We start from the raw sequence: 25,159 nt of genomic DNA, 5'->3' as shown, positions 1-25,159 counted from the left end.
GAAGGTAAAATCTTGCGAGTGAACTGTACACTTTATGTACATCAAACGGAAGGTCTCTACAAAAGTGCAAATTATGAATGCCATCCATTCATTTGTGCAATCATGTCAAATCAAATATAATACTGAAAATGTTAATGAAAGAAAATGAAGCAACAATTGTGACTATTACTCTATACTAATTCCGTATGTTCATTGAGCTAACTCACATGCATTCTCCTTCAGTCCTCTGAACTTACATTAAAATTCCCTTCCCCCTCAAAAAAAAAAAAAAAAAAAAAAAAAAAATTACCAAAACCTAAAAAATAAAATAAAATTAAAATGTCTTAAGATTTATACAGCTTCTTCAAATTCACAAAGTTGTAAATAAAGAAAAGTATCATGCTGCTGTAATAATGTAAAACAGCACTGGTTTTTAAAGGATGGTAAAACTTTGACAAATGAATCAAGAATTTTTTTGGTTTTTAATAAAGCTGTGATGTGGCGTAACATCTTCTTCTTCAATTGATGAAGATTGAGTTAGGATGATTAAAAACAGAACCACCTCCAAATTGACACAAGCACATGTAACTCCATCAAATCATATACAGCAGTTTCCTTGAAAAAAACAAACCAAAAAACAAATCCTGTAACTTCTACCATCTGTATTCAATCAAGACATAAAAGCAAAACTTAATAGCAAGACTATAGGTAAATATCAAGAGAGTAGAAAGCGATTTAAGTCACAAAGAAATTTCAATGTTTGCAGAAAATAGAAACAAAATAGGAATTACAAGTACAACAGAGCAATGCTTTGTAAGCTGATTTACTGCAACTGTGTGCAAGTATAAGCAATGGACTGAATTCCCAGGTTCATTTTGTGATACCAATAAACTTGTTTCTGTAATGTACCCTATATTACAATTCATGGATGTTTCTTTTCCTACAACCTGATAACAGAGCATTTCATTCACCTGCTCCCTCACATTAAGTTACAGGGGCAAGAATTCACTCAGGTGTTGCTAGGTAGGACAAGCCTCATGTGAACAGAGCATGCATAGAATTTGAATAAAATACTGAAGATGGTCTATTCTCATGGTCAGGTATATGTCATGTCTGGTATAGCTGGAATGAAAACAAACAGCTCGCTGGTATACAGTAAGTTGTGCGGAACTTGAGCATGTTGCCGTGAATGTAGCAGTACATGCTAACATGCAGTGCACGAATCTACGTGGTAACACAGACGAGATGGTAGGGCATCAGTGTTCAGAATCCTCCATCTACCACTCTTTATCGAACTTTGTCAGTAACATTTCTTGTGGCTATTAGAAATATTAAGATGGACCATTTCTGACAGTTACATGGAATTTGGAAGCCAATTATGAAGAAAAATAGATAATTTCATCTCAAAAATTCGCTGACCATGGGTTCGTTTTCACCCCAGCCGCTGTTAAATGCCCGGCTGTCTGACCATAAGAATTGACACCTGTCACACACATAGGAAACAGTCAGTGCTTTAATGGCATTACCTTTGTGTAGCTCCTACTCCTTGATATTATCACATTTAACCAGCATTACTAGTACCTCCCATACATTCCCCCCTCCCCCTTGTCCTGACAAATTATGATCTCATCATAAGTTTGTTTGTTTGTTTGTTTTGTTGTTTTTGTTTTAGCTTTGTTTGTTTGTTTGTGTGTGTTGCTTGTTGTTGTTTTTCGGGGGGGAGGGAGGGTCTTGGTGATTTTGTTTTTTCGTTCCAGACACTAGATGTACCGAGAGGACAATTAAACTCACGAATGCATAAAGAACTACAGGATAGGACATATTACTGCCGTAAATTAAAGACAGAAATACTAACTTTGCGCTCCATTTGGCCTGATGCTACTGTTATGAAAAATGAAAGCTGCTCTAATGAACCATTTCAAACGCGTTTGAAATATATTTCACATGTATCAAAGAAAGGAGTATGTCGCAGATGCATGGAAAAACTGGATAGTAACTTGAAATTTGAGGCGAAACAGACTATAGGCGCTGACAAATTGAGAGACGACAGCTACTTGCATTCAAATCTGATGACTTTTTTTTTTTTTTTTGGACAAATCCTTGACTCACACCACATGTGTCTTGAGGAAACAAAGGACATACAGCACATGTATCTGACTGTGACACTTTACCAAAAAATTCGAGGGCTGAAGCTGAAATCTTGAGTCACTGCTAAGGCCAGCATCACACTGCCCCAAAGTTGACACAAGATGGCCATACGAATATGGAATTTCAATTTTGCACTAAGTTGGTCCCGAACTTGGTTAAAAGGCAATCAAGAGCCAAAGTACATGTGATCCCTACAGGTCACACAATGACACCCACACCACACTAGAAGGCTACACGAAGATGTGAATCTTTATTGTAAAATTAACTGCCATAAGATCTTCAGGCTTTTTTTTTTTTTTTTGCTTGCCAAAGATTTTGCTGCTGCTCACAAAGTTGCTGCCTGATCCTGAGAAAGTCCATCGTGGTTGTACAATGATTTACGATACCCTCACAAATGATCAAAAGTGATCAGGCAGATTTGAACTTTTTGTGTGTGTGTGTCCAACTTTGCTCAACTTCAGGACAGTACAACACCTGCATCAGGAAATAATAAAAATGTCACTCAAAAGCCTCTTTTTATGCTTGCAGCAGGTTTTTGGCCCAACCCCGAGCAGGCGGCCAGGACATCATTTCAGGGGAGGGGGACGACTTCCGGCTGGAGGGGCGAGGGCAGCTCCCTGCTGTCCTCCTGCGGCAGGTCCTCGTCCAGCGAGGGCACGTGGAATCGCTTGACCACCAGCGGCTTGGTGGTCAGCACCTCCTGCACCTGCTTGACCACGCCGTCCCGCCAGGCGACCAGTTCCCGCTGCAGGTCCAGGGCATTCTCCATCAGGCAGTCCTGCCTGTTGCGCAGGTCCTCCAGGGCCGACAGGTTGGCGTACATCATCCGCAGCCCCTCGCAGATGGGCTCCGTGGTGCGCTCGCTGCCAGGGGGCACCGCCCGCCCCGACATGTAGTCGTCGTACTCCGTCTGGGTGAGCGAGAGAGACTGGGCGTCCAGGTTCTCGATGAAGGAGATTGCACAGCACTGAACATGGAGAAAGGAAGAATGAAGTTTCAAATTATAGGGACATACATTTATTTTGGACATGTCCAAAACTAAAAATTGGCACCAGCGTATCTCTATGAATCCCTACGAATAGCTAATGACTACAAAGAACGTCAAACATGTCACAAACTATTCTAGCATTAGCAACGCATATGAACGGATGCAAGCATATCTTCAAATTTTAGAATTCATTGGGCATTCACTGGCTTGATACATATGCTCTAGCGTGACGGGGCCTTAAACAAGTTATCTTTCAATTATGAACCTGCTGAAAGTCACCACTGTGTTATCACTGTGATTTGACAGGTTTTCAAAGCTATGTCTTTTTATATTACACAAATTGCTTGTACCAGTGAAAACTACAGGATTCCACAGATAATGTTTTTCATGAGTAAAGTATCATCTGGAGCTTTGTCTTGATGTAATACATCTCAAATTCCTGTCAATCTATCAAACATTGCACAAGCTTGGATAAAGGCAAGATCACTGTGCCATTTGAGCTGCAATGTAACATGGATCAAAGAAAACAGATGATTAAAGACATCACACCAAATGAAAGTCTGATAACTTCAGATAACAATGGAGATTTGTTAACAGCTATGATAACTTGGATACGTCGGTAATCGTTTCAGAGGTTTGAGAGGGACACAAACCACCAACTACCAGTCAACATTTATAGCAGGGAATAATATTCCTTGCATCACAATTTGCCATGCATTCTTTATACCACTGCTACTCAACCTGTCTTTTATGTAGCAGTTTTCTTCCATGGAAGTGTCTAGGATACCATTTGAAATATCATTCATCAGCTGAAATCGCTAATTAAATTCAAGTTGGAAAATTATTCCCTGCATAGCAACAGAATTTACAGGGCTAAAACATTAATCTCTTGAATAATGCCTTGTATCCAAAGGTGACACGACATTTGCTCCTGTGACAATCGCTCCGGTCTTATTTTCTCCAAGGAGTTAGGGTATGGGTTAGGCCCTATAGGGTTGTTATAGGGCTTTAGGTTCAGTTTGATGTGAGGATTAGGATTAGGGTTAGGGTTATATTTGTGGGTAGAATTTATGTTTGGCTAAGCGTGCAGATATTTCATGAGAGCAACTGTCGCAGGAGCAAATGTCATGGAACCGTATCCAAGACACGACTACACACACACACAAAAAAAAAAAATGATTAAAAACAATTTATTGTAGCTCCACCTACCAGGTTTGTGAAGTAGTAGCCAGCTTCCCCCTGCATAAGCCTGTTAGGGTTGGCAAAGCGGGAGACGTACTGGATGTTGGAGTGCAGCTGCGGCGGGTTGGCCTTCAGAACCATGTAGATGAGCACCGGCAGGTAGTCGTCGGCGCTGGCTGGTGCATCCTGGGATTGGTGGACCATCTGGAAGATCAGCTTGCTGGTGCGCACGATGCAGCTCAGCTTGTCGATGGGCGCCCTCTTGCTGTTCATGTCGATCAGCTCTGGGTTGGAGAGAGAGATCAGATTCTTTCACATAAGCCGCAGCTAGACTGTAGCTATATATGCATACAGAACAGATACTAAAAGATGAGACGGTAATGCTAACATTTTCACTTGTGACTGATTGCTACAATTGAGTTCTGTTATTTCTATTTAACTGTTGAGAGCACTTTCCAGTTAAAGAAAATTAATAGGCTTTGTTTTGGTTTTGATTTGTGTTTGTGTGTGTGTGTGAGGTTTGTGTTATATTTTACTGTATTTGCAACATATTTAGCGAGTCTGATTTTTTCGCTAGTCAGGACTTCCAGACAATTTCGCGAGTGGTCAAATTCGCGATCGTTGAGTTCAGTAATGAAATGGAGAAATATATGCGTGCATGTCGCATTCATGTCAAGATCTGAGGTGATAATTCTGCATATTGTTAAATTCATGAACAGCACCCAACTCACAAAATTCTCGAAAATAAAAACCTCGCGAAATATATGGCACTAAAGAGTACTTGTAAAGCATCCTTCCACCATGCTCTGGGTGATATATCTTATGGTCAGGTCGTAGTACTAGCCAGTGAAATAAGTAATATGTTGTGGCATAACCATTTTTTGCCATTACTTTACACAACTAAAAACCTATTCTTCCTTGCTATCACTCGTTACATTCTCTCCTAGTCAGGACAACAACATCTCCATTAACCCATCCATCACTACCCAGTATAGAGTCATTACCTGTCTTGAGAATCCTTTACGTACTGGTGAATTAAAGGTAACTTCCATTTAATACACACAACATAACCCCCCCCCCCAAAAAAAAAAAAAAAACAAAACAAAACAAAACAAAACAAAACAAAAACAAAAACAAACAAAAAACTAATAACAACAACAAACAAAAACAAAACAAAACAAATGAACAAACCAAGGGGCAAAAATAAGTTAATGAATCAAATAATAAAAGGGTGCAGCACTTCCTACACACATGAATTCTCGCAGAAAATACTTCACAATCTTAACACTTCATACTTTTAGTTCTAAATAAAATTATTCCGTAATAATGCTTATTGTATCCCATCCCTAATGAGGTGTTTCTTATCACCACTAGTTTGAAGTGAAAAACAAGGTGATTGAAACAGGATATCTGCGTTCTCAAAGAAAGCAGCGAAATGAAACATGAGAACTTGAGCAATATCCTGAACATCTCAGACAGACCAACCATGGCCATCACTGGAGGTCAGGAAATCCCTTCACGTAATGTCTCATGGTCACTTCATGAAAAATTACGAGAATCTTGTGACTATGACATCACTCATCCCATGTCAGGCCTTGAATTTTGCCAGTTTTAGGGACAGGCAATTTTTGGTTTTAGGGGCACTCTCTCTCAAAATTTTTGAAGGGCAGCATGGAAAAGTTGCAGTAAGCATGGTAATTTTGAGAGAGGCATTGCGGCAAGTAGATAGAGCATTGCGACAAATTGCCTTTTGCCTCCCGGGTAATTTGAGGCCTGCCATGTCTTAAATAGAAAAGGTATAAACTTACTCAAGTATCAAGGAAATAACACATATCTGACCCAACCCCCTTCATCATGTATCCTAGGAAGGTCTCAGACATTAAAGCTGAAGAAATCACACATAAGCAAAGAAAGAAAAAAGAAAAAAGATTTGGTCGAAAAACTAGAAAGGTGACATTTGTTCAATATCTCAAGTTTGATACCTTCCTCAACTTTCTCATGGTCAGATTTTAATGTCTACAAATATCTTAAAATTGGAAACTTTCGAGTTTTCACAAAGCAGAAAACTCTAGGGCCCGAATTCACGAAGGTGGTACAAATGAAACCATGGTTTAAACCATGGACAAAAACCATGGAGCGCCAAGTGTCGCACGGAATATTTCGTTACGAAATTGGTAATTTCGTCGACAAAATGACCATTTCGTTAATGAAATTATCATTTCATTTCGAGGACGTAATGTTCATTTAGTTACAAAATGTTGTAATTTCGTTACAAAATAATCATTTCATCGACGAAATGACTGATTTTTGTGACGTGAACGTAACGATATTCCATGCAACACTTGGCGCTCCATGGTTTTTGTCCATGGTTTAAACCATGGTTTCATTTGTACCACCTTCGTGAATTCAGGCCTTGGAGTTTTGAAACATCCCATGGCTTTCAAACACCTAATCATCTGCCTGATTGATATCATTTAACTTTCACACTGATTTCTCCATAACTCTGTATCATTTAATGGCTGGAATTCTTACCATTTCCATGGTAAGTTTTTGGAAGTGAAGGTGGGACAAATTGTACGTCACTGGAAACCTCAGAGCATGGAAAATTGGCAAATACCACAATCAGAAATTGGGCATTTGGCTACACTACAAGTCCCCCCCCCCCCCCCCCCCCCCCCCCCCGGCATATCATCCTCAAAGAGAGGAAGCCAAGTTCTTTGTAAGAAATATCTCGGAAAAATCAAAGTCTATGCTCTTGCTGCGAATGGGCCAAACAAGGACTGCCATACTAACAATGTCATGTGACCTGGGAGGCTATCTTTAGGCCAACACGTGATACTACATCATATAATTTACCCACATTCAGCCTGCTATTGTGTTTTTTTCTCCCTGACATTAAAGGGATGGTACAGTATTGGTGGAGATGAGAACTGGGCTTTTAACTTTTTGCGAGATACCAAGAAAACACTTATGAAATAGTACAGAGCATATCATTTTAAGAGGAATTCAAAGTTTATTTGATGAAAATTGGATTCGGAATGACTGAAACATCCAAAAACAAAGTAAAACAAAGCGATCGTAATAAAATGGGGGTCCCACACTTTATTAGAATCGCTCTGTTTTGGAGATCTCAGCCATTTCCAAACCAATTTTCATCAAATAAACATTGAATTCCTCATAGAATTACATGCTCTTTCATATTTCATAAGAGGTTTCTCATTATCTCACCAAAAACTGTTAGAAACCTGAAATTAGGTCTCAACCAAAACTATACAATCCCTTTAAGTGTATCCAGCTTTCACCAACAATCTAAATCACGTGTTTGTCCTTGCTCCGCTGATGTTATCGAAAACGACTTCCTCTTTCAGACTTCTATTGAGACTGAAGATGATGCATTGTGCAATGAGTTGTTCCTTATTTGTGCTTTCTCTCAACAAGGAAACCATTGTTCAATTGCCTCTTCATGTTGCCATACTCTCCCACATAACCTGTAATGAATTGGTATCTTAGACAGTCTTTCCTGTCTTTTGTGTTCATGAGCATCACAGAAAATAAAATGATGTCAAAAGTGGACATTTCGTACAAATTTTTGTGCTCTGCCCACTAAAAACATATTTTGCATGCACTAAATTTGTTGATAGTCAAGACATTACTAAAAAGATAAATAAATTCATGCGAACAATAAGATATTGCACTTTGAGAAATCCACGAAAACTTCTCACTTCAGGATAATATTTTCACCATATTCACTGCATAGCAATTACTGTAAGGCTGTGGTTTGAATCACAAGTTTGTTGATGAGACTGTGATTTTCACAGTCTCAGGGTTAGGGTCACTCTCTACTAATTTTATTAGCGCTACAGTGAACCTCCCTACGTCTACCTCGCACAAGTAGGAGGTAAAAATTTCATCTTCTGGTGTAATCTCATTGTGAAATTTTCTATAAAAACTTAGACCCGTAATTTTATTTCACAAACTTTAGTCTACCTACAGTACTTCTTGTGCTCTCTTGTCTCTCTTTCATATACTGTAAAAGTGGATATTTTCACGTGACTAATTTTTCCCGCTTGGCCGGGTAAGAACAGTTTCGCATGTTTTTAATTCCGCGGAATCAAGACATCACGCACAGGAACATGTGGCAAGCAAAAATATTCGCATACTTTTATTTTCGCGCTAGTTTCTGATTGTGCGAAATGCACGAAAATTTCAACATTTTTACAGTAATCTAACTACTGCAGTGTGCTGGCTGCTAGCTAGTGGCAAATTGTAACAGTTCAAGTGTGCCAACTATGATGCGTGCAAATGAATAATGCGAAATACAAAATACAACAAGGGCAATGACCTCATCCATGTAATTCTGGATATATTGCGTAGCTGAATGACCAATCAGATTACAGAATTCACCATCGCTAACAAATGAATATCGCACTCACCTTCCTGGGCAGTCTCAATGAGGCGGGTCACCTGCGGGTTACCCTCGTCGATGGCCGCGTCCAGCATGGCCGGCGTCACCCACCGCAGCCGCCGTATGCGGTTCTGGATGGCCAGGTCCTTCTGTTCGTCGTCGGTCAGCGGGGGGCAGAAGAGGTGGCGGTAGAGGCGTGTCATCACCACTTTCTCCAGGTGGTCCATCATGTTGGTGCACTGCTCCGGTGTGGTTCCTGAGGAAGGGCGTGAAAGTAGAGTGGGAGGGGGTCCCCAAGAAAAAAAGAAAACTTACATACTATGATTGTGTAGATGCACTGATTTGTCTACAAGAAGAGAACCTACATGCATTTTAAGATCCACATGTGACAGTTAGCATTTTTCTCTCTTTCTCTCATCTATCTTTCTTTCAATCATTCAATTGTGTGTCTATTTATTAATTCTATCATGAGTATGATCATCTATGATTATATTCATCTGTTTGTTTATTGATTCATTTACTGTATACGCCAGATATTTTGCCAGGTTTTTATTTTCGCAAATTTTGCGAGTCAGGTGCTGTTCGTGAATTAAAGACATAAGAAAATATTGACTCTGATCCCGACATGAATGTGACGTGCACGCATATATTTCTTCATTCAGTACTGTACTCCACGATCATGAATTTAACTCCTTGCGAAAATCGTCGGGAAGTCCCGATTCTCAAAAAATTTGTCTCGCTAAATATATGGCGTATACAGTATCTGTTTCAGTGCATATATTTATAGCAATATTGAACCCAACATGTAAAGCTTGCTAAAGATGACACAAGCAAACTAGTTATGACATGAGTGTCAGTGTGTGGGACTGCAAAATTCTGAACCACAAGATGACAAATGGCCAGCATTTTGTTGCATTGGATGTACACAATGCAGTGGTATCTCATTTTAGTCTTTGTACAATTTTCCTGGAATCCCTGCTCTATATACAGTGCAAACAAGAAATTATCTTTAAAATCTCTTAACCCTAAAGGGGCTGGGCTTTTTTGGCTATGCTCAGTGCTCAGACCGGGGGGGGGGGGGGATGGATTCCGCCCCCCCCCGAGATCTCGGCCATCGGTGGTGCGATCGCGATGAAATTTCGCATGCGTAAGACCCACATCAAAATCTACAAGACTGTGTCATAAGATTTTTTTGAAACAATCAATTTCTAATTTTAATTAATTAATTATGCAAATTAAGCTGAAGATCATATTTTAGCCTAATTAAAAGCATTTAGAGTCTATTTTTTGATCTGTAAATCTGTTTTAGCATATTCAACAATTGTACATCACAAAAACTTCCAAAACTCATTTCAATTCTTATGTATTTTATTGTTTTCAGAATTTCTTATGTATTTCTCCGTTTTTCAACTTTTGTTTTTTCTTTGTTTTTTCATTGGAAATTGTCACAGACCACTTTTCTACTATAATTAGCACAAAATTAATCAATGAAAGTGATTAATTGTAAAAATAATTAGGTTTTTATGACTTTCATGACAGAGCACTGTTTTCCATAGGAAATGTACACAAAATCACAAAATTGTGCCCGTTTTGGGGCGACATTCCGGTACAAAAATGGGCATGGCTTCGCAAAAGTATGCGCGGACGTTGCAAATTTGGTCTCAAAAGTTGCGCGAGACTGGAACGAAGAAAGTCAAGAAGCCTCGCGATGAGGCCTTCTCGCGTTACAGAATTATAGCGCGAAATGTCGAGAGGGGGCGGATTCCCCCCCCGGCCCTTTTAGGGTTGAAGGAGCTATGTCCTACATCAGAAATGTTTTCATCTTAAATCCATTGATTAGTATGCTCCCAGTCTGAAGAACAATCTTAAGCTAAAGGTGATGATTACCTAGGTTATACTTTTCAGATGTCATAACACTCAAGTACAATACAATTTAATGACCTTTTTGTGGTAATAAAGCAGGCAGCCAAATATAGAAGCTGCTTCACCCGGAGCAGTACTTTCCCTTGTAAATGTGAAATTAACGCTCCTTCATGTGAAATACACGTATGGAGGCTTCATCGTGATAACATGATACTGAAAATAGCTTCTAAATTGCATGACAGTTAACATAATCTGTCTGCAATTAGTGCAGCCAGCGAATGGTACTCCAAATTGCAGTATGTAAACTGATAGGAATAAGGCTTTATAATAAATGCAGTGGACACAAATATATTTCTAATTTGAAAACTTGAGGGCAGGGAGATTTAGAGGCTGACGGTATGATGTATTAAGGGATATTGGAAAGTTTTCTCCTTGTAAATTGCAGAGCAGCAAACCTTTGCAGATCAAAGAAACACACTGATGTACAGTCAAAAACATATTTTGAAGGCTATTTTGATGGCTGACGGTGGGATACACTTTTTTGGGGGGAGGCAAGCTTTGTATATATCCTAATTGATCTCACCTTATTCTATTTAATGCCATTCTACATGTAGCATACTTTTTTATGATGCATATTTCCTGGATAAAACAACAGCATGTATCACAGGCAATTCCACTGTGAAATGAGATTATTTTTTCCCCCATAAATGGTCTCTATGACGTCATGTGTCATGGCAACCATCATGCATGCTGTGTATGGAGCTAAGGCACAATAAATCTCCTGGTGGGCATTCATTCCACAACAATCTTTTCCATACTGGCCACAAGCAACATTCATCACAGTCACAATGAATGGGTTATAATTTATAATACCAGGTCACATGGACATGGCATTGTCATTCTGTGCACGAATTAGCTGACATGATTTAAAAGTATTGATCACTACGCACCACCAATGGAAGATGCATGAGCTGAGGTTTAGTTTTGTGACACTCGAGACACTTGCGCTCTTTGTCCGCAATGAAATCAAGCAAAACAATGGAAGTGAAACCACAAACATCTCCAGCCTCCAGACTAGATGGTATTATCTGAAGTCGTTACGACCAGTATCGATGAGGATTAAATGGGTAGTTTTACTTGTCCATTTTTGACAAAAGACATAAACACACAGCATTCTACGTACAGGTACTGATGCCCATTAAATAAGAGACGATGATGTGTTGTTCATTATCTCTTTCGACACTAGACAGCTAGAGCTCAGGGGAAGAAAAAATGACATCAAACAAAGTATATTTCTAAACAAGCTACATTTTCACCTTAATTACAATCAAATCAGGGTATTACCGGTAAATACAATGTCAACATTACAACCAAAATATGGCACCTGTACATAATGATAAAAAAAAAACCATCTCAATTTCATTACCAGCAAGCTCAATGATTAGATGCGAGTGCAATATGTATGGATCAATGCAAGAGCCTCTCATTATTATTATTTTTTTTTTTTTTTGGGGGGGGGCATAATTGAGTGAGGTCATGTGACTTAGGGAAGGGATGCATGATGGGGGAAAAAGATGCACACTGGGTGTGTCACCTTGGGATGGCAAGAAGCCAGCGTCGGGCTCTTCATGAGGATCTGACCTGTACCTATTCAGATGGCGAGTGCGCCGGTTATAACCTAGAGGAGAGAGAAATAAAATTACGACCATGACAGGGCCTCAGTTTCAATTGTCATGCATGTGTGTTCTCCCTTCTTGGGAGGACTAAAAAGTTTGGGGTACTTCCGATCTAAGTGTGCTTTGAAAAGCAAACCATGAACTAAAGAATACATTACGCGCAGTCTACTAATTTTGCATAATGTGAACATGGACATGAAGTGGAGAGTATGTTGCAACTGCTTGTACAAAAACAAATACATGTAGAAACAAAACAAAAATACACACATACAGTTCAGCCAGCGATCAAGTTCCCCCTAGATCGCGATCACGGGCGATCAGTGATCGCATACGCGATATGTTGCAATCAATTGATTGTATGCCGAATTGCATACAATCAATGATCGCGTATGCGATCACTGATCGCCCGTGATCGCGATCTAGGGGGAACTTGATCGCTGGCTGAACTGTACCAACTCAAACATATCAACAAGAAAAATAAAAGAAAGGGAACAGGGTGCTAACACATTTACTGCACATTTGGGCATAAAACTCTTTAACACTAAAACAGGAAAATTCATGATTGTTTCTTTGGTCTTTTTGTTGGAACAATCCCTCCCCCCCCCCCTTGGTATTTATACAGCAATTTGCACCTTTGGCATCAAAGGATCCTGTGACATATATGGCCTACCCAGCATGACTGCCTTTGCGGTTTTTCTTTGAATTAGCTGCACGACCTCCCTGCCTTCTGTACTGCTTTAATCAGATTACCAATACGTCCCCTGGTGAGGATTGTTTGTTTACGGCTGTTTTTCTTTGGCTCCTTGACGAAGGTGATGGGATCATTCAATCATGTTTTTCCTGTCCAACTCTGTGCATGCTTTTTTGTCCTTTTCTTTGAAACTTTGTCAGCCCCAAGATGCCTGTGTGAGAGATCGTATACTTGGACCGGCAATAGCTGTAAACCATTAATCGCAAACTTCCTGCCACGTCTGCCCTAAAGATCAAATCAGACCCTGATGCCTTCAGGACTGTCATCGTACGCAGCATTGGAAAATTTTAGTCATCAGTGAGAAAACAGCAATCTTGGAGAAGCTTATCAACCGAGTAGTCTCTATGTGACATCACACTATCACGCCCTGACCTTCAAAATCTCTTTCCTAGCCTGAAGACACTACTCATGAATAAAAACCCTTGACTCTAAAATCAGTCGCCACATCACTGAAATCAACATTTAAACCTCAAACTTACTCTCTCTCTCTCTCTCTCTATCTATCTCTCTATCCCTCCCTCTTTTTGCAGATTTGCAAGTCAAGTGATACTAATGAAATCAGCAACTTAAAAAAAAGGAAAAAAATTGCCTCCGGTATGCAAAGTGAGTTGTTTTATAGTCTATAAAGTCTGAAAGGGAGATTGCTAACTTTTTTGAAAGAGATATCACTTCTTTTTTATTCTATCCATATGATTTCATAATCACAAATTCAACCACTTATGATGTTGCCTTATGGGTCCCAATTTTTGCAAAACACTATACTTGTGACATATATATGGCTTAGATAGTACTACATGAAGTACTGATTACTTCGTAAGTAACAAGGACCTTCACATTATACCATAACACACTTAAATATCACTTCCAATCTCAAAGCGTCAAGCTCTAAGCAACTGAATGAATTTCATCTAAAATAAGTTTCTATAAATACATCACTTTTGATGGCAAATTCATTTAACCTACTTGTACCAGAGATTATGAACACTAATAAGAGTGACCCACTATATCAGTTGTTATACAGTTTTTACTTCAGCTGCATAAAACTTTTGCGAATTTCACACACCAACAGTTGTGAAAGTAGAGTGCACACCAAAGTTTTGGCTACACAATGCATTGAGTGCTGGTGGCAAATTGCGAAAGTTTCATGCCATGAAAAAAAGCTGTCAGCTTTAACTCATGAAAGTATAATGCCATGCATGTTTCTGGTTTTACAGTATTTCATTTCTCTCATATCGATCTATATCTAACTATATCTATCTATTTCTGTCTATATCGATCTATATCTATCACTATCACTATCTATATCTATATATATCTTGATCTATATATATCTATCACTATCTATATCTGCATCTACCTATCCATCTATCCATCTATCTATATCTATATCTATCTACCACTATCTATATCTATATCTATCTACCACTATATCTATCTATCTATCTATCTATCTATCTATCTCTTTCTCTTTCATTCATGCTCTCTTCTGCACCTTCATCATTCTCCTCCCCCTTTCCATCATCATCACCATTATCCTCACTACTTCCACGAGTCCTCACCCTTAAACGAGTTGTGTGTGCTCATCCTGTCCGCCATGCTGTGGTAGAAGTCCTGCACCAGTTCGGCCTGCTCCTCCACGGAGAGGCCCGTGTCGCGCTGGAGGCGCTCCACGAAGGCGCGGCACTGCTTGTTGAGGTCCTGGGCGGCGGGGCGGTTGAGCACTTTGAGGAACTCCATGAAGTCCCCCATGGCCCGCTGGCTCTCCGTGCTGATCTGCTTCTCCAGCCGAGCGTGCGGAGAGGCTCCCTCTGCTGATGCAAGCAAGCAAGACATATGAACAATGGTGGAAAAACAAAAAACAAAACTTGAGAGCCTATTCTCTCTTGAAGCAATCAAACACAATGCATTAATATTGAATCCACAGGAAGTACAGTACAGGCTATACATTTAGCAAGTCCAATATTTCTCAAAATCGGGACTTCCAAACAATTTTATGAGTGGTTAAAGGGACTGTACAGTACTGGTTGAGGTAAGGGATTCATGTTTTGAACATTTGTAAGTGAGATAATGAGAAACCTCTTATGAAATATGAAAGAGCATGTAATTTTAAGAAGGATTCAACGTCTATTTAATGAAAATTGGTTTTGAAATGGCTGAGATATCCAAAAAAGTGATAATAATAAAAGGCGACAGGCCACAACTTCATTAAGATCTCTTTGTTTCACCTTGTTTTTGGATATCTCAGCCATTTCAAAACCGATTTTCATCAAATAAACTTTTGATACCCTTTAGAATTGCATGCTCTTTGACATCTCATAGAGTGGTTTCTGAATATCTCGCAAAATGTTAAAAGCTAAATCCTCACCTCGACCAGAACTGTACACACCCTTTAAATTCGTAATCATGAAATACAGTAATGAATAGAGAAATATATGTGTGCACGCCGCATTCATGTTTGGATTAGAGTTGATATTTTTGTGCATTGTTAAATTTGCCATTAGCATCCGACTCGGAAAATTCATGGAAATAAAAACCCTGCAAAATACATGGTGTATGTGACAGTATATTTTTCATTGCTATCATGCGACTGTCAGGAAATTGCTTACTGTCCATGAATAGTCCTGAAAGAAGAGACATACATGAAGACTCTTCAATTTTAGGATGGTAAGGTGATAGTTTGTAATAACAGTTCCAGTCAGGGCTGTTGCAACATGAGGATCTTGCCAAACATATGATTAAGTCTTTTCATCTGTTGGTATTATTCTATTATGAAGCATCACACTTGAAATCACAAAGCCTGTAAATGTGACCTAACCTTGGTGGGGGGGGGGGGGGGTGGACATGGGGACATAGTGGATTGCAAAAGAAACTTTTGCCTTAAACTCATACAATATGTTCAAAATCACTCAAATTTTAATAATAATACCACACCTCAGATGACTCATTCTAAATTATCTGATAACCACTCTGGAAAGCTCTCTTCGGTTCTTTCTTTGCATGATATGGAACAATCGCTACCTCCTGCTACGCAATCGAGCACAAGGGAATCCCCCAACACAAAGAAACTTATGCCTTTAAACTCGCATGACATATTCAAAATCTTTTAGATCTTATTACAAAGCTGCCCTCAATACAAATCATTCTTACATCTCTGAAAACCATTTTTAGGAACCTATTGTCAGTTCTGTCTTTGTATGATATGGGACAGTTGCTACATTGTACCTCCTGCTATGCAATCAAGCACAGGGGGAATCCCCCCAACACAAAGAAACTTCTGCCTTTCAACTCACATGATACACTCAAAATCATTCAGATCATAATACAAAGCTGCCCTCAATATGAATCATTTTCACATCTCTGAAAACCTTTTAAGGAATCTATTGTCAATTCTGACTTTGTATAATATGGCACCATTGTTACCCCCTGCTGTGCAATCAAGCACGGGGGAATCCCCCCACTCTCACCTCTGCTTGACGTCTTGCCGCTCTTTGAAAACAGCGTCATCATCGTCTTCGACTTGGTCTGCTGCCTCTGCTTCCGCTTCTCCTCAAACTTGTCGAACGTCAGCGTCTCGTTCTGCGCCACGGGGGAAGTTGCCTGGGCGGCCGGGATCCCCGAGGCGGAGGTGGCATCCTGGCCGGGAGACGGGGGGTGGTGCCCGCTGGTGGGGCTCGCCTTGGTCTGACGCTGGGGAAAGCTGAGAGGAGCGTGGGTTGGTTCCTGGGACCCCTCAGGGGTTGTAACGAGGGTGGACGGGCGGAGACTTCGCTGCATCTCACTCTCATAGAGTCTATATGATATATAGTACAGGGGCAAAACATCAAGATGAAGAAGTGATGCCAAATTCATGCACTTTTCACTCTTAAATTTCAACATTCTTTTGCATGCAAACTTCAAGAAGATAACCTATGAAAAGGATGTCATCTACTTCTCAGAAATCCTTAAAAGATATATATCTAAACACTCTGAGTTTCACATTTGAGTTCACTAAACGATGCATCAAGCTGTTACCCAGGGTATCATGTCGCATGGTGCCATTTCGTGTTCATAAGACGTTATTCACACACTGCCATTATGGAGGTCAGAATTTAGCAATAGGTTATATCGATTCTAGTGCCAATTCAGCCCTGTTACAAAGTTCTCACAGTAATTATAATTATAATAATGATACTTTTTATAACTTTTTTTTTCTTCAAAATATATTACTGCAGTTAAGTCAGAATGGGATCATTTGCAACCACTAACTTGTCCTATGATTACTTATTTTTGTCTTCCATGGACTGGCTATGCACAGAGCCATGCAGCTGTCTGTATGTGACACTGAGACCACTGGTATAGTGTGTGTGAGGAACGCTGATGTTATAATACTGCTGCACTGCTGAGATCATTGCTGCAACAAAATCTTCTTCTATAAAGCATTAGAAATTACTTTCACCCAGTTTTTTCATTTTTTTTTTTGGTAACCCAGGGTACAGCGATAAAAAAATTAATAACTAAATACTTCAGCAGAATAACAGATTTCTATTTGGTACCCCAGGGAACAAGAAACCCCCGCATCAACTGGCAAAATACTTTGCAATCTCATAGCAACATCCTTCCTACCTCCTGGCAAAGAGGGCGTCGCTCTCTATCTGTGCCTGCCGACTCCTTTGACACTCCTCCCTCCAGCATGTTGAGCAGTACCCCTGCCATGCCACGGTGCCATAGAAACCGCATCCATTCTTGCACAGCAGCTCAGACTCGTCAATGTGGAAGCCCTTCTTTTTCCTTGGAGGCGCAGCCATTGTGAATATTCTCTCCGCCCCCTATGGCTATATCTGAAAGGCACAATATACAAAATACTGAATATTCATGGGCTGTTTGACAATACGTAGCATCCAGACACTATTGTATGCTATGTTTTTTATCAACTGTGCCACAATTATGTAGAATTCATGTGATGGTCATATATACACTACTCATCAAGCAACAGTAGTGCTTTGTATACCTAATGCCACCAATGCGGACCCATTAACAAACTAGAAATATCACTTAAGGTGATTAATACCCCCGCCCCGTGACGACAGTCTTACCCAAGGAATGATCTTTCCTTGATCTTCTGCCATTTAAATGCCGTTACCATGGCAACGCAGCTTCCGACACGTCTGAAAAATATGTCTGCACATCTTCCCACCAAGACTATTGTGTGTGCCACATTTCATAAGCTTTTGTCAAAAACTGAGGAAGTAGTTCAATCCACAAGATCTTTCCTTGATCTTCCGCCATTAATATGCCGTTACCATGGCAACGCAGCTTCCGACACGTCCAAAAAATATGTCTTGCACATCTTCCCACCAAGACCAATGTGTGTGCCACATTTCATGAGCTTCAGTCGAATACAGAAGTAGTTCAATCCGCAAGATCTTTCCTTGATCTTCTGCCATTTATATGCCGTTACCATGGCAACGCAGCTTCCGACACGTCCGAAAAATATGTCTTCCACATCTTCCCACCAAGATCAAGGTGTGTGCCACATTTCATAAGCTTTGGTCAAAAAACTGAGGAAGTAGTTAAATCCGCAAGATCTTTCCTTGATCTTCTGCCATTAATATGCCGTTACCATGGCAACGTACTTTCGGGTACTGTCAAAAAATGCGTCTTGCACATCTACAACCAAAGGCACACATCTGTACCAAGTTTCATGGAAATTGGGCAAAAACTGAGGAAGTAGTTTGCAACACAAAATTTTCCATCATTTTGGCTCATAATATGTGAGCTGTTACCATGGCAACATACTTCTTGTCACTGTCAAGAAATGTGTCATGCTGACCTATATCCTAAGACAAACATTCAATATGAATTCCATGAGAATTGGAAGAACACTGATGAAGCAGTTTTGCCATGAAGCATTTTGCCCTATATTTTACCAATAACATGCCGTTACCATGGCAACGCACTTTTTGCCACTGCGGAAATATGTGTCTTGCACATTAACATATTCAGATGAACATCTGTACCTAATTTCATAAAAATTGATCAAAAACTGTGGGAGGAGTTCGCGACGCAAGATTTGTACCCATTTTTGCCCATAATATGCCGTTACCATGGCAACATACTTTTGGGTACTGTCAAAAAATACGTCTTGCACATCTACAACCCAAGGCACACATCTGTGCCAAGTTTTATGGGAATCGGTTGAAAACTGAGGAAGTAGTTCGCGACGCAAGATTTGCAACGGACCGACCGCCCGACCGCCCGACCGACCGCCCGACCGACCGACCGCCCGACCGACCGCCCGACCGCCCGACCGCCCGACCGCCCGACCGTCCGCTGATTCCTATATACCCCCTTCAAACTTCGTTTGGCGGGGGTATAAAAATGAGAAAAAGACCATGTGTTAGCACACACCGTCCAAAATCATACAGCATTTTGTACGTTTCTACATGTAGCAGGCGGTCAAATTTTGGACAGCGTTGTGGTCGAAATATGGGCAGCCTGCATTATATGTGTTTGAGTTTATTGCATTTTACCCCAGTTCACTCACTTCAGCCAAAAATGACTGTCCTTCAGCAAGTCTGCATAATTAAAAAAAAAACAATGAAAGTAGGGTAACATCCCCAGTATTCGGTCACTTTTTTTGCAATATTTTTGAAACTAAAATAATGCATACATACATCATATCTGCAGCAATGTATGTGAAATATATCAAATTTCTTAAATTTCAATTTTTATTTTGTTAAATATCACACAGAATTTCACAAAATCCCAAAATATATCACTTTGAAAATTCCCCAGAATACGGTCACCACGACCAGTATTCGGTTACGCGATATGCGCATTCAAAGTCAAGGCGTGTTCAAGGCAGCTGAAAAATGCGTGCGCGTGCTACCTTGTTGGCGCAAAATTGCATCGGGGACGTTGCGGCGCCCATTGGTGACCGAATACTAGGGAATCGGCACTTGCATTCAACCCTTGTACATTGAGACACTGTATCGGCACGTACAGAAATTTTTTTTCTTTTGCGTTTTTGAGGCTACCATCAAACTCCGAGCTTGCGATAAGCCAAAAATCTCGCGAGAGAACGGCGTATTTCTCGATTTTAAGCGCTTTTTCAGCAACCCTTACTCTTACAACTGGGCTCAATTTGCGCGCGCTTTTGGAAAGTAGCGCCGATTCTGCACTTTTGACGGTAAAATTTGGGATTTTGGATGGATTTTTGGAGGGGGCTAAGGGAGTTTCCTGTTGTGAATGAGTGTGCAAGTATGTGAATTGATGTGATTTGCATGTGTTGTGACAGTTGAACTTTACTGGCTGGTGACAAGTAAATTGACCGAATACCGGTACCTGACCGAATACTGGTGCCCTTACCCTCTACAGAGTATCGAGTACCAGTACCGCAGTAGCAAGTAATTTGTCTACAGAGAATGCATGAACACACATTGTCAGAACGCTACTTAACAACACTCAACAATCTATCAACGAGTTCCAGTGGTGCTAGTAATCACAGATTCACACTCACTTGACACTCACATTTGGCTCAGCAGGGACCAGGGTCCAGTTTATAAGTTTTATAACTTCAATGTAGAGACTATACTCCACTGTTACATGTGCATCTAATCTACTGATCTATAGATCTAGCCCTAAAGTCCAAGAAACTTGTACAGAAGAGCTACACTACAGTGGTTAAAGTTAAATTACTGATCAATAAATTAGAGTAGACACCATGTGAATGTCCATGGCATGATATGACATGACGCTGACAGTAACAGTGCAGTGCAGTGTCACTGACTGTGTTGTTCAACTCGCGATCAGCTCCGAGTGTAGGCATACTTGTAACTTAGCCAAGAGCAAAACTAGGCCTACAAGGCTACATAGCCAAGACTCGAGAGCAAAACCAAGAGCTATTACTTGTAGGGGATACGGAAACCTCTTCGCACTTTCACTGTGTCTGTGGTGTCTGTGGAAGACTTCCTGTGCTGTTGCGTGTGAGTGACCAGGGTTTGCAGTGTGCCTGTGCATGCACTATGATGCAGGGAGTGTGTAGATCAAAATAAATTCAATCATGTTTGTGTTCTTTACAAGTCTTTATAATTTACCTCTTACCTTTGCAAGTGTTCTTCAGCATAAATGCCGACCAAAGATCAGGCGCGATTGTGGTCTCCACTGCCCAAATCCTGACAAAAACGCATGTAAAGCTTGTAACTTGACGCACTGAAATGAAATGAATGAAACCAAGGTCCGGAGCTTCATGAAACCAGGGAGGTGAGAGGAAAAGGAGTGGGCACTGGATTAGTGTCTTTTGAACCATCCTCGGAGCCGCACTCCCCAAGAGACCACTCCACTAACTAGATTACTGCCGCTTGGCCGCACAGTGCACATGCGCAATCCTTGTCAACAGGCTAGTGGGTCTCACCCCTCCCTGGCCAGAACCTGGATTACTCCACGTGGTACTGGATGGGTGGTGTATACTGGTGCATAACTGGTGCATTACCCATTGCTGTGCCTGCAAACAACACTGGTGCATTGTGATGTGCAGTGAACTGGTTGCATGGTCACATTTTGAATTTTGCAGCTAGTATTCAAGGTATTATAATTTATGTGCATTTACATGTCCATGTACTATAAGATTTCTTGGGAACAAATGTACTTTGCATGCTATTATGGTGAAATAACTTTTACATGAAATGGAAACAAATTAACACAGACTTAAAACATTTAATAATAATGATTAGCAGCACCAATAATAATATACTGATTGAAAGAATGTGAAGGAAACATGAACAGCTGAGTAGTGGAACACAGGCCCTAATAATGTCTGATGATAATAATAATTTTAATACCAAGCTAGCACAGAAAATACTAACCACAACAGCAACAACCATCATAAAAATACCCATTCAGCTTTCAAATAAGTATAAAACAAAAACAGAGAGACAGACAAAAAAAGCGCCATGGTGAATATCTTATCAGGCATACAGTGATACAGGACATGTGAGATAGTTCAGCTCTCACTGAACTCTCACATGTTTTCACCATACACCAGGCAAGGAGGCAAGACATTTCACCAAGATTAGGTCCTATAGTAGTCTCCATCATGACCACTCTGTTGTAGATTCGAGCCCTCCTGCCTCAATATATCCCCAGCATACAACAAAAAAACATTCAAATAGTGTTTTCATCCCCTGGAGAACTAAAATTGCTCACAAAAATATGGTAGTGGGACCAGAAAAAACATGTCTTGGCGGATGTACGCAAGTTTCCCAAAAAATATGACAAGAGAACCAACACGAGCGAACAATGAAGTGATACATCAGACTAAAGAAAAACCCCAACATCTGCTGATCTACAGGTGAATTTCGTCAGCACTAGTCAGGATTTACACTTGACATTGCGTCGTAATTTGATTAAAACAAGAACAAGACAATGGCTATTGTTAAACAGTTACATTGTCAAAACTCAACTTCTTCTTGGCCGATTTTCAAAATTTTTGTATCTATCGAGAGCTGAATTCTTAGACTAGCAGGTCCCAAGAGCATATGCCGTGTGAGCCTGCATAAAGAATGTAAAACCCTCATACACGTCCTTGTGAACACACACAAGTCAACTGGCCTGTCCATACTCCTAACGATAGAGGGCCAAATCACCGCGGCCCCGAGGATCGAACATCAAACAGCAGTGATAACGATCAGACTGACCTCGTTACGTAAGAGGTCGTTTACTTGTTCTTTGGGGCACTGATCCCTTGTAATCCTGTGTTGAGTGATAGGGAAAACCCTCAGGGCAGAGTGCCCACTCCTTTTTGTCTCACCTCCCTGATGAAACGCACAACTAGCTACAGTGTACTAAGTATATAGACGAACAGGACGTACGAGATGCTATGTCTCATGCAATGGGCGTTCTTCCCCTTCAACCCGTAACGTCAGATAGCGCATAGCGCACACATTCAGACGGGGTTGGTCTGTTACCTCACTGATCATGTGATTTTTAATCAGCTGACACTGCTCTCCTTATAAGAGTCTCTTTGCTATGTGTTGTTTTTGTTGTTTACTGTACACACTCCTTAGATCGCTCGGCGTTCTTGCGAATCTTGGGTTATGACCCGACTCACATCTGATAATCTTCGATGATCTTGGTAATGATAACTGTCCTAAAAGGGAGGGGAGTCTCACCTCCCTGATCTTATACGATAATGGCAATCGTGACAACAGCTGATTCCACATAGAAGTGGAGGTGTGCTGTATATGATGATAATGATATTCGATAACGAAATAGCTAGTATATTAAAACGATGACCACCACCACCACCACCGCCATCATCATCATCATCATCACCATCATCATCATCATCATCACCATCATCATCACCATCATCACCATCATCATCATCACCATCATCACCATCATCACCATCATCACCATCATCATCATCATCATCATCATCGGTCATCATCATCACCATCATCATCTTCGTCATCATAATGATAATGATTAATAGCAGCAGCATCATCGTCACCAACGTATTAACGTTAGGTTTACATTTGTGTTTCAAACATGAAGAAAAAAAAACACAGCGAGAGGAAAGAAGGAAAAGGAGGACAACATCTCACTTTCCAACCGTTGGAAAGTGAGTATGTTACTGTGCATGAGAGTGGTTATAGGAAATAACTATTCCCGTCCTAGTAGGGGAAGGGCAACGTCATTTTCCTTTCTCGCCTTGCTGATATGACCGAGGAGATAACGATAATTCGAGCTACCATGTTACCACGCTGCTCCAAAAATGTGAGAGCGTATCCATGTCTCGAAAATCTCAATCAACAAGTTTATTATGCTTGAAAATGAAATGTCACTCCCTTACCAGAGTGGATTTGGTAGGTGATAGGGTAAAAATAATACCAGCAGTAACAATAGAAGGTGTGCTAAAATTGGAAATGAATTGGAAAAAAAGTAGGACCTTCTTTTTATTTGTTTACAATATGTATAACCTGAGAGACAGCGATATTCTACTTTTCAATTTGCAATTGCATTATCAATCATTCTTAAAGGCATAATTTACATTAGAAAGTTTGCAGATAAAATAAAAACCCAGCATTAGTGCTTCAAAATAGTTCTAAAATGTGAGTTAGGGGTGGAAACCACCAATGTAAAAATTTGGACCAGAATAATCGATGTTAAGTATTGCTAGATATACAAAATGTGAACAATAGTTATAATAAAAATGTTTCCAGACTAAACCGTCCACAGTTATGGTTTAATGGGGGAAATAGTGATATCTCTTTATATTTTAGGCTTTATTGCAAACATTTTGTATGGTAGGATGTTTTGTGATATAACTGACGTACACATAATTATATGCATCAAAAATGATATCTTGAACATTTTCAAATCACTGCTCCCAAAGGTAAGGACCTTTTGATTCTGCGCCGGTCTAACACTCGAGATTCGGCGAACAGCTCCGTATACATTTTGTCTTCATATTTCACCTGACATTGAGATAAAACATATATGAAAAAAACAACAATATACAAAATACAAGTAAGAATAATCAGTTGATTAAAACGAGAAAATGTGTATGAAAGAATATTCTAAACAAGATGTCAAAATGTTAAGGAACTGCAAAAGCAGGGCTTGTAGTTTGACTCGTGGCCGGTGTCAATCTCGTGGGATAACTCCAATGATTAATATATTGTAGGCCTATGATTTCAAATTTATTTTCCTATGTTTGTCTGTTATATACATACTGTGGGTAAACATATTGAAAACAAAGTTTTAGTTCCTAGTGGTGGTTATTTTTTGTACTGACTCGTTTAAGAGTGAATATTTTCACTCGATTTTTTTAGAGAGTATAAGATCACCATTTTATACGGGTTGCTTTGTTTTCTGTTGTTACTCTTTATTGTTGTTGTTGTTTTGTTGTCGCTTTTTTCAAGAATTTTAAGGCCGATTCATCTTGTTCATCTGTTTATGGGGCAGATTGTCTTGGATGCTTGACTGATAAAGACATAATAGCAATCTCAAATTAAGTTCAATAACACCTGCACGAAAATTGATCCACATATACTGTCACATAGACCCAACGTCTTAAAATAGTTGTAACCAGATGATGGATATATATGTTACGACTATATATAATTGTTCGTTGTATCCAAAATACTCTGTGATCTCCGAATACTTTCTTTTCTCGTAAATCA

At 40.0% G+C, this 25,159-nt stretch overlaps 1 protein-coding gene across 1 annotated transcript; it reads right to left on the bottom strand.

Annotated features, from left to right (window-relative positions):
- Positions 1–2,692: 2,692 nt before the first annotated feature.
- Positions 2,693–21,220, bottom strand: LOC139741825 (rab5 GDP/GTP exchange factor-like). The gene is made up of 8 exons (XM_071652409.1): positions 21,075–21,220; positions 17,595–17,809; positions 16,457–16,782; positions 14,552–14,800; positions 12,160–12,243; positions 8,731–8,958; positions 4,325–4,581; positions 2,693–3,094 (listed from the first exon to the last, which is right to left on the bottom strand). The coding sequence occupies exons 2-8, from the start codon at positions 17,774–17,776 to the stop codon at positions 2,699–2,701; spliced, it is 1,722 nt and encodes a 573-aa protein (XP_071508510.1). The 5' UTR covers positions 17,777–17,809; positions 21,075–21,220; the 3' UTR covers positions 2,693–2,698.
- Between the last annotated feature and the right edge of the window lie 3,939 nt (positions 21,221–25,159).

This window comes from Diadema antillarum, unplaced genomic scaffold (assembly GCF_040938485.1).
Source record: "Diadema antillarum isolate AM-2024a unplaced genomic scaffold, OU_Dant_1.0 scf00000032, whole genome shotgun sequence".
NCBI lineage: Eukaryota > Metazoa > Echinodermata > Echinoidea > Diadematoida > Diadematidae > Diadema > Diadema antillarum.
Note: the sequence above shows the minus strand (reverse complement) of the source record. Positions and strands in the feature narration are given on the sequence as shown.

Bases quoted from the DNA above. Each gene is read 5' to 3' on its own strand.
- LOC139741825 (XM_071652409.1), bottom strand. From the start codon at position 17,776: ATGGCTGCGCCTCCAAGGAAAAAGAAGGGCTTCCACATTGACGAGTCT. The intron at 16,783-17,594 runs GTAGGAAGGATG...TATATCATATAG, and splicing joins GACGCCCTCTTTGCCAGGAG to ACTCTATGAGAGTGAGATGC. The intron at 4,582-8,730 runs GTGAGTGCGATA...TCTCCAACCCAG, and splicing joins CATTGAGACTGCCCAGGAAG to AGCTGATCGACATGAACAGC.